Source organism: Rattus rattus, chromosome 9 (genome assembly GCF_011064425.1).
Source record: "Rattus rattus isolate New Zealand chromosome 9, Rrattus_CSIRO_v1, whole genome shotgun sequence".
NCBI lineage: Eukaryota > Metazoa > Chordata > Mammalia > Rodentia > Muridae > Rattus > Rattus rattus.
In genome coordinates, this window is record NC_046162.1 from 46,109,027 (window position 1) to 46,119,212 (window position 10,186).

Sequence of the window (10,186 nt, forward strand, 5' to 3'; positions counted from 1 at the left end):
AGGTAACAACCTCAGGGGCAGTCAGGAAACATGACTATCTGGAGATGCCTGTGATTCCAGCCTTAACCCAGGAACTTCTAAAGCAGGGATGAGGAAAGGATATAGCCTCTAATAGACCTGGGGTTCCAGCCTGGAAAGTGAGACACCCTCATCCAGGTCTAACATCGCTTTCTCCTCCCCAGAGCCACAGCAGCTGGATATGGGTGTGTCCACATCATTCCCGCAGGCCTTCCTGTCAGAATCTCCAGAGAGCTGGCTATTTCCCCTCCGGACACTGACCTCCCACTCGGAATCATGCTAGTGAGGGCTAATCACTTCTAGAAAAAGCAAACTCTGCTCTTCCCTGCAAGGGAGAGAGAGATGCAAGACCCACGAGGAATGCACATGCGTACGGCAAGCAGAGGGCTACCCAGCCTTGAGCACCACAGCAGAGCAGATGGCCTATCCCTCTTCCATCTTTTCTCAAACTCCCACAGTATCCCTTTGCAGTGAGGCCTTCCTCACTGAAACTCCCTCACACTCAGGTCCACTTGCCCCAGAGCAGGAAGGGCAAGTCTGCCTATCTTCAGGGAGGCTCACACACAACAGCTCTGCTCTCCCTTTCTGTAAGGGCACATCGAGGCTGCACTACTTCAAAAGGCAGGAAACTGAAGCACATCCTATCTCCCTACTTGACCTCTGACCGTGAACATTCTCGCCCCGCCCCCGCCACTTTCCCTAGGAAAAACTCATTACTGGGAATCCATATCTCCTACAGCACCATCCCTTCCCCCTACCTTGCCTCTCTAACAACACAGACGACACAACTGCTCATCCCCACCCAGGCGTGGCAAGCAATGGCTTCTGAGGTATAAGCAGAGGAAGATGAGCCCCTCCCACTCCCGTCCAGAGGAGCATGGGAGAGCAATGTGGACACTCACCCTGACACACTTGGAAGGAAGAGGTCCAGGACATATGCTATCTTGCCAGAACTGAAAAAGAAGTCCCCTAACCTGCTCAAGGTCACTCCTGAGTGTCCTTAATGACCACTGACCTCCTACCCCCAATCCCCACCTGCTGACAAACACTGATAAGCATTGTCCCCTATCCACCCAGTACCAGAATGATGGTCTCTGAAGCACCCATCAGGCGAGGCTGCAGCTGCTGGAGAGGTGCTGTGAACTGAATGAAATCAGGAGGTGAATTTGAGGGAGAAACATCGCATATTTACATAATGGTCCTAGGCATGAAATCCAGTCAGCTCTTTTCCCAAGGTTCACTCTCTCCTTCTCCCATCCCCAGTAACTGCCCCCTCCCCCCATGTGGGACAGAAAGAATAGGTGGAGAAGAAGAAAGGAACATCAAGAACAAGTGACTTCTCCAGAACCACATGGCGATATCAGTTTTCACGGGGCTTTAATCTGACTTTAATCTCTGAGGCCACAACTTTACCAACATAAGCAGAGATGAACAAACTGAATAAGTCAGGGCGGAGGAGGGAGAGTGCAGGAGGGGGGGAGGAGAAGTGGAGGAGGCAGAGAGAAACCACAAGAGATGCTTGTGAGGATCAACTAGAAAGTGGTAAGAGTCAGCATGGGTTTGCTGAAACAAGACAGGAGAGAAGAGAAGAGTCCCTGAGGCCTGAGTCAGAGGTGACAGAGGAGGAACAGTGGCACACATCTGCTTCAGAAAAGCACCTACCCCTGAGCCAGGCTTTGCTTTGCCAGCTGAGCCAAGAGAAAATTCATTGCCAGACCAAACAAACTCCTAGGAAGTGGTGTCTTGCCACAGTGGTATTTTGTTCGCAGTGCCCATCTTCTACATAGCAATCTAGTTCCAGGCCAAAGGGATGCTGAGTAAGCCCATGCTGGGAGTAGCTAAAGGAAGACTGTGACAACAAGGTCAGGTAATGAGGGGTTAAGAAGGGATGCTCCCTCTAGAGTGCACCCAAGTCTAGTCCTTGACATCTTCTCCCAACACCTACTAGATCAGGGGGAGGGGCAGGCAGATTCAGCTCTTTCAGCATGCCTAGAAATTTCTGCCTTCCTCCCTCTTTTTAGCAAGGTAGGGGTGATTAATGTTCAGAGCGGTAACGGGAGGTTTTCAAGCCATGGGAATAATGAGCAATGTGCAGACACGAGGTAAAGGTGGATGGATCAGGCCGGGCTTGGTGGGTCACCTCACAAGCAGTGGACTGGGGGCTGTGCCTGGGAAATAGGGCAGTGCCCACTCGGTGCCAGAAATGGAGTGTTTCCTGGGGCAGGGCTTTCATTGGAGCCACATCCAACCATTCATCTTCACGGGGACGCTGGAAGCACAGCTGACTCCGCATCCTCTGCCTGTGCAGTTCCTAAAGGAGAGGCTGGGCTCCTGTTATCCCTTTGGCTTTGACTTTCCAATGATCTCCCTGGGAGCCAGAGACACGGGTGGAAGGAAATCAGAGTGAAGCGATGGACTGTCAGGTTTTCAGCTCCTGTTACACATTTTGGAAGGGGACAGTCCTCCCTGTCTTTACCGTGCGTGCAGTAAAAGATGGCCTGGATGAGGTCTGCCCTGGGAGAAGTCCTCCAGCCTCATCAGGAAAAACAAACACCCCACTGGAAGACTTACCCTCTGTGCTCTGTCAACACGCAATGGGGGAACCTTCTCCCCAGCAGAGGTGACCACCCTTTCCATAGCATCCTGCACTTAACACCTGGGACCATCCCCCCTCACACTAACCCTCTTGCTCTTCTTTTCGGTGAGGTGCTCACACTGCTCTGTTCTGTATATTAGAGCGGCACTCCAGTTTTAAAAAAAAAAAATACAAAAACAACAGCAACAACAAAATAAGCACGGTACAGCCCATAGTAAAGTGTCTGAGCACCGCGGAAAAACAGAGCCTAGGGATTGGGAAATTTGGGAAATTCTTATCCTTGAAGATCTGAAACTCCGTTGATGGGTACTTTGTGTTGCAAATCCCTCTAACGCCAAAAGCGTACCTAGCTGCTTCCCAGGGAATGCGGGAGAGCCTATTGCTCCTAAAGGAAGCAAAGGTAGAAGTGACTTAGAAGGGGAGAAGTATGCAAGAGAGCACTGGGCCAGGGGCTATGTTAAGAGCTGGGCGAGGCCTGAGGACCCGAGGCAGGCACCCAGTGGCGCCTCTCACCTGTGGATGTTCATCTCTCGCGGAGGGCGGTGGGCCTTGTCATAGGAGACCTTGGCGAAGACACCCGCCACGATGACGAAGGCGATCACCCCGCAAGTGATGTAGACGGTAAAGTTGGTCTTGTCCTTCTCCGGGTCGTACTTGTTCTCGGGCCCCGGCGACACTACCTTGGTGCTGGGCGTCTGCACCCATACCGGGCTTTGGTAGTTGGTGCACTGGCGCTGGTCCAGCTTCTCGTGGCGCTTCTTACAGCAGAAGCGATAGTAGCAGGTGCCGCAGCAGTACAGGTAGCCGCTCTCGCTGTTGTTGCACTCGAACTCCTTGTCGTACTGGCCGCTCACGTCGTAGTAGCCCCAGCACGTCTCGTAAGTAACAGTCGCGCTGGCCGCCGCCGCCGCCGCCGCTGCGGACTGTCCCCGCCGGCTGCCCGCCTCCGGGACGCCGGACCCACGGGCGGTGCTGTTGAGCTCGCGGTCGCCTCGGGCCAGGGCGCTCCCCGCTCGCCGACCTCCGACGGCTCCCGCGCTCAGGGTCCGGTTAGCGGCGCGGCCACGGGCGGCGTCTGCGCCGGGCGGCAGGTGCAGGGACGCGAGCGACAGCAGCAGCGACAGCAGCAGAGGCGACAGCAGGAGGCGGCGCAGCGCCGGGGGCCGGGCGGGAGGGCGCGGGCGGACGCGGGGCTGCAGGCCGCTGCCCCAGGAGGCTGGCCGGGCCTGAGGGCGGCCGCGCGGGCTGGGAGGGCGAGGCGGACCGGTCAGCGGCGGGGAGATGGCGCCATCGAGGCGCAGGCGGCAGTGGGAGCGCACGGAGCGGCCGGGCGCGGGCTGCGCGGGCTTTCAGGCTGCGCGCCGGCTCCGCGCTCCCCTGCGGGCTCCGCGCGCCTGGCGGCAGCCCCATCCCCGCCCGCGGCAGCGGCGGCCCCGCGCGACTCGGCTCAGGCCGGCCCCGAAGCGCGGCTCCCGGAGGCGGAGGCGGCGGCGGCGGCGTTGTGGTCCCGTCCGGGCAGGTCCTGCGGGACGAGACGGGGCAGCGGTCACGGGGTACGGGGAGCAGCCGGCAGCCGAGCGGAGAAGGAGCGCTCAGCCCTCGAGGAGTGCGTCCCGGCTGGGACGGTGGCCCGAGGGCGCACGTAGAGCCCCTGGGGAAGCCACCCGGCCGCCTGGCCCGGGGGCGGTGCTGCCGGCTAAGGCTGGGGTCCGAAGGGCAGCCCGGGTGCTCCGCGGCTGCACCTCAGTCACTCACCATGCCCGGCTGCGACTGCAGCGGCGGCGGCAGCGGCTAGGCGGGAGCGCAGCGGCCGGAGCGAGTGAGCAGAGCCGGGAACCGCCTGTACTAGTGCCGGAGCGTGTGCGATAGGGAGAGGGAGACACACGCACTCACACAGCCGCACACGCGGGAGCGCTGCGCGGGGAGGGCGGGGAGGGAGGCCAGCCGCTCGCCGCTGCCCACGTTTCCACGCCTGGGCGCCCGGTTGGGGAACGGCAGGACTCCTCTTTGCCTCCCCCACCCCCAACTCCCCCTCGAAGCTTCGCGTCACCAAAGCCGGGACACCAGTTAAGCGACTAAGATGGCAAAGAGGGAGCTCACCCCCGCTATCCACACCCGGGAGCAAGGCCAGAGTGAGCCCTCTGGAGCTGGCTAGCGGCAGGGTCAAACGTCGTCTGGCATTGTCCTTCCAGCCCTCCAGTCAAGTATTTCCAACCCTCCCTTACCGACCCCCCTCCACCTTACCTCCCGCTTTTAGTTCAGTCTGGTCTTTGCACTGCCAGAAAGCAAGTTGGGGTTTCTGCAAGCCTCTGCCTCTCCCTAGTGGTGATGTTCACAGCCAAGATAAGAGGTCAAGCCCATTGCCACAGGTTCCTACACTGAGGCCAGAGGTCAAGTGGCTATTGAGCCACCTAGTGCTATGAACTTAAGACTCCTTTCTCCTCCGTCACTGGTGAAGGAATGAGATAACTCCAGCCCTGGCGAATTGCCTTTTTCTCCAACTTTTTTTTTTCTAGCGTTAAGACTAGAGTTTAAAAATAAATAAATAAAAATAAAACTACCTAGATTTTAAAGATTCCTTTGGGGAAACCCTATACTTCTGTCGTTACCGCTAAGGGGAGACAGGAGAGGCGTTCCCTTGTGACCAGAGTGAAGTAAGCATTCCCTGAGACCAGGTTGGCTGAAAGGAAACCCAAGAGTCTGACTTCCTAAGCTATGTGGCCGCCCCAAGAGGGAGTCAGAGTCTTCGTTTGGTGTGCGTTCTTGGAGAAGGTGGGAGAACTGAGAAGCCGGCAACCGACAGCCAGGAGTCCTGAGGACTTCGGTGGGAGACAGAGGCAGGCTGTTGGAACGATAGCAACAGAGAAATTTCCCTGAGGTCGTCCACTCAGTCCCGCTCAGGGTGTGACTCGAACAAACGCTCAGCATTCAGGAAAACTGGTGTTAAATGAATTGGAGCTGAAACCCAGAGTCCAAGACACGGAGGGACATTTTTACCTGAGATGAGAAGACTGGCAGACTGGTCTAGAAACTCTCTACGTGCTACTCATTCTCAATCCCTTCTTCCTTCTTCCTCTTCCTTGGCACTTCCTCCTCTTTCCTCAGTGCCGTCCCTTAGTGGCTCTGTTAACGATCATTTTAGTGCCGGTACTGCCAAGCACGCTGGAAAGTGCTAAGATAAAGAATATAAAGAATAACAAACAGCCCTTCTCTCAGGAGATCGTTTACAGAGGAGACGGTCAAATGATTTCTGCACGGCATGTTTGTGTCCATGACAGAGATGGGCACAGCCTATTCTGAGAGCAGGATACAGGCTTCTAGCATAGCCCAGGAGGGGAGCAGTGAGGGTCTAATACAGTTCTCAGGGTGCTAATGAAATGCCTGATGAAGAATGGTTAGGAGTTAGAAAAAGCAAGCAAGAATGTAAGATTGTTTCCAGCAGAGACCAGGAAACTGGGAGAAACAGAGCGGATGGGCTAAGCAAACACAATGGTGAAAGCCTTAGAGGGGCTTCTAAATAAGGGCAGCCAGGAGGCATTGTAGGTCCTGCCAAAGAATTTGTATGTATTTGACAACTGCTGGGAAAATATTGGTTGGTTCTAATAGAAGATGCCTTCAGATTTATAGGTTCGTGGCCCCTTCAAGTCTATTGGAAGACGGAACACTGACTGAACTGGACACGGGGGAAGCAGTTTGGAAGCTGTAACCCAGGTGCACAGTAATGAAGCTGTGGGCCAGACATGTGAGAGGTGATGCCTACAGTGACGATGATATTCTTACGTCATCCAGAGCAGGCTCGGGACAGTTCACAGTGGTCAGACAGAAGTGCCTTTGAGAGGTCTGCCCGACTTCCCAGGGCAAGAACAGAAGACTCAGGGGAAAAAAATAGTCCCACCTATTCGGTACTCAGGAAAGTATATTTGAAGAAAACAATGCCTCACCTTTGAATGTGAGTACTGTGTGTGGTTTCTAAGCCAGTCTCTTCCTGGCCTCTAGTGTTTTCCATCTCCTTCATTAATGCAGAAACCCCATTTGTGCATCTGGCCACTCTCCGAGGTAGAAGAGTAAGTCGTTCTCATGCAGGACTCTAGGGAGATTTCATCAATGGCACAGGTAAAGGAAAACTGACTAGGTTTCAGAAGGGCAAGTATGCAGTGGATCCCTGGGCTCACTGACAGTGACATCATCAGAGTCACAGAAATAGTGTTTAGGTAGAGGCTACACATGGACTGACCCATGGCTTCAGCTGCATATGTAGCAGAGGATGGCCTTGTTGGGCCCAAATGGGAGGAGAAGTCCTTGGTCCTGACAAGGCTGGACCCCCCAGTGTAGGGGAATGTCAGGGCTGGGAGGAGGAAATTGGGGGTTGTCGGGGAGGGGGAACACCCTTATAGAGGAAGAGGAGGGGTATGGAATAGGGTGCTTATGGATGGGAAACAGGGAAAGGGAATAACATTTGAAATGTAAATAAAAAGTATCCAATAAAAAACAAAAAAATATTTTAAAAATCTTACAAAAATAGTGTTTAGGTTGACTGACATGTTCAAAGTTATTTATTCCAACCCTTTTGTAATGCACTCGATTTTTATTGATTTTATTGATATGCTGCCTGTTCCTTCTTTAGGGCTGATCATGTGACTTACCCTCCACTGTTCTTTCCCCCTAACCCCATCCCATTTTTCCTTTTTATTTCAACATTAGATCTTTGACAGTACCGAAATGTCCTTTATTTGTGGATCTGATCCATTTAAATGCTCCAGAGAAGAAGAATCTTTCCCCCAAACCCATACCATCCTGAGCCCTACGGCTATGGGGAAAGTGTCCCAATCCTTATTTCTAGAAGGTGTGTTCCAATTGGTCTGAGCCAGCTTTACTAACCCCGTTCCTTCTAACAAGGATTGGTTAGGAATGGTTCTATGATTTAGTTCTAGCTTGTGTAAACAAAGGTATTCTGGTGGGGGTTGTTTGGGTGGATTTCCTTGCTGGTAAAAGTAGTGATAATTCATCTGTTCTGAGCATGCTTGCTCTGGTCGGCAGGGAATGAGGTGGGGGTGATTTTTAGCTTGATAGTCACTGGTGCTGCTAACCAGATGTCTCTACTCTGCCCTTCAAGCATACAGTGGGATTGCAATGGTGGTCCTCCTGTAAAAGGCTGGTGTCTTGCTTCATTTTTTTATGTTAACACAAGCCACATCTAGAGAGAACCACAAGGGAGCAAAATGCTTTGATAAGATGGGCCTACAGGCAAGCCTGTGGAACATTTTCTTAATTTAGTGATTGATGCAGGAGGACCAGCCCATTCTGGGTGGTGCCACCCTTGAGCAGAACAGTCCTGGTATATGACAAAGCAGACTAAGCAAGATGTGGGGAGTGAAACAGTGAACAGCATTTCTCTATAGACTCTGCATCAGTTTCTGCCCTGACTTCCTTTGATGATGGACTCTGGTGTGTAAGATAAAATAAACCCTTCCTGTGCCAAGTTGCTTCTAGACACGGAGACTTTTTTTTTCTTAGCAATAGAAACCCTAAGACAGGAAGATAAATAGACAAGTCGTGTTCGTTCAGTGAGTTGTGACTAGAAATTATGTGTGGTGTTTCTGAAGCAGAGCATCTAATTACAGTAGCACCACATTGCACAGTTCTTGTTTCCTTCTGACGCAAAGAGATCAGCAATCTTCTGTTATGACAGTGGTTTGGATACCTAAGGTTCTTAGCTGATCTAAGCAAAGATAACTGAAAGATAAAATAGGTACTTTAGCTTTTCTTTTCTTTTTTCTTTTTTTCATTTTTCTTCCTTTTTTTCTTCTCCCTAACTCCCAAAACAAGGTTTCTCTGTGTAGCCCTGGCTGTCTATTCTGTAGACCAGGCTGGCCTTGAACTTATGGAGATCCACTGCCTCTGCCTCCCAAGTGCTGGGATTAAAGGCATGCCCAGGCATTTCTGTTTTTTAAAAAGCCTCTAGAACTAAAGTCTGTTAACTTTGTATATCTTAATTCATCCTGACTGGTGTTCCAAAGATGATGGACAGAGTGGTGTAGCTACCCTTGGATTTATCCAGAGTCCTTTCACCTCTGCTCCGTGTTCTCTCTCTCTCTCTCTCTCTCTCTCTCTCTCTCTCTCTCTCTCTCTCTCTCTCTGTGTGTGTGTGTGTGTGTGTGTGTGTTTGTGTCTCTGTCTCTCTGTCTCTGTCTCTGTGTGTGTGTTTCTGTCTCTGTCTCTCTGTCTCTCTCTGTCTCTCTGTCTCTCTCTCTCTCTCACTAAACCTTTTTGAATGTGGATTTTCTATTAAGTGTATCCAATATAGTTCCTAATAGTTCTTTTATTCTGATTTCTCTAGGGTTTTGGATTAGCTATGCAACTTTGTACTGACCTATCAGTTCTGTTGGCTTCTGTTTTTACCTTTATAAAGAGGATCTGAGCATAGCATAGGGATTATGTCCAAGAAGATTTATCTATTGTCTTTTCTCACTATACTCACTATACCCACTATAAACCATGGCCTCTACACATGAACTTTGCTCTTAAGCCTAGTGTGACCTGGTCCTTAACTGTCCTAAACCCTTTTCCTTCTCGTGTTTCTTGACGTCTTCCTTCCAACCACACTGGCACTCTTCTTCTCCCTAAAAGCCTTTGTACTAGATGTGCTCTTTGCCCAGATTCCCTTCTTGAAGGCAAGCCTGGGATTCTTTCTTCCACCCTGCAGGCTCTGTTTAAGTATGATGAATAGAAAGGGTGCAGTGCCCATACCCAGAACCTCTTTCACTGTCTTGGGTTTGCACATCCTTGTGGGATGTTTTCCATCACAGCATTTATCACTGATAGACTTCAGACAACTCTGCTCTCTCCTTTCAGCTAGAATACTGGCTTTGGATTCAGCTTTGTAGATTACTGTATTCTAGACGCCTACAACCATGACTGACAGCCAGTCATCTATGAAAGACACTGAAACACTTCCTTTCAGCTAGCTGTCAGATCCTCTGGGTTCTTCCTCGGTTTCAGAAGTCAACTCCTCTGGGAGCACACAAGCTTCCCCCAAGAAGGTCACATGTAGTGGCTAATCACAGTGGAGATACTGAGGCAAAGGCATTTCAGTCTCAAACAAAAACTATGGTAAGTTCATTTTGTATAAAGTCCCAGAGCAACCTGGAACCAAGGTTTTATTGGGGGTCTACCTCACAGTCCTGCTTCCTTCTTTGTTCTCATTGGTGTTGCTCTTTTAGAAAAGCCTGCATGCCAAACATCAACTTCAGAAAGTTCTGATCTCATCCCACAGGCATTCAGAAATACACATTGAATGAATGTGTCTGAGTCCCCCATTTCTCCCAGCACCATTCTTGTTAGCAGTCTCATGGCTTTTGCTCTGTCCTTTAGAGTGACAAGTTAGAAACTACCTCCTAAGGCCACTAGTTCTGATTTTAAATATAAGTCAGAAAATTAGAGTACATTGTCTTGTGTTCCTGTTGCTGATGGGCAAATCAATCTATTGGCTCACAGCAAGCATGTAGTTTAGAGTGGTCCTCATATGAAGATGACATTTTTGCATTCATGTGAAATGCAGCCTATACACTTTAG

General features: G+C 51.3%; 1 protein-coding gene across 1 annotated transcript in view; it reads right to left on the reverse strand.

The window, feature by feature from the left end:
• Shisa6 (shisa family member 6) overlaps nucleotides 1-3,813 on the reverse strand; it is a gene marked incomplete at its 5' end in the record, with an annotated part of 295,916 nt that extends 292,103 nt beyond the window's left edge. The window contains one exon of the mRNA XM_032914165.1: nucleotides 3,128-3,813. Within this exon, the coding sequence (XP_032770056.1) occupies nucleotides 3,128-3,813 (686 nt within the window). The remainder of the gene's footprint in view (nucleotides 1-3,127) is intronic.
• Between the last annotated feature and the right edge of the window lie 6,373 nt (nucleotides 3,814-10,186).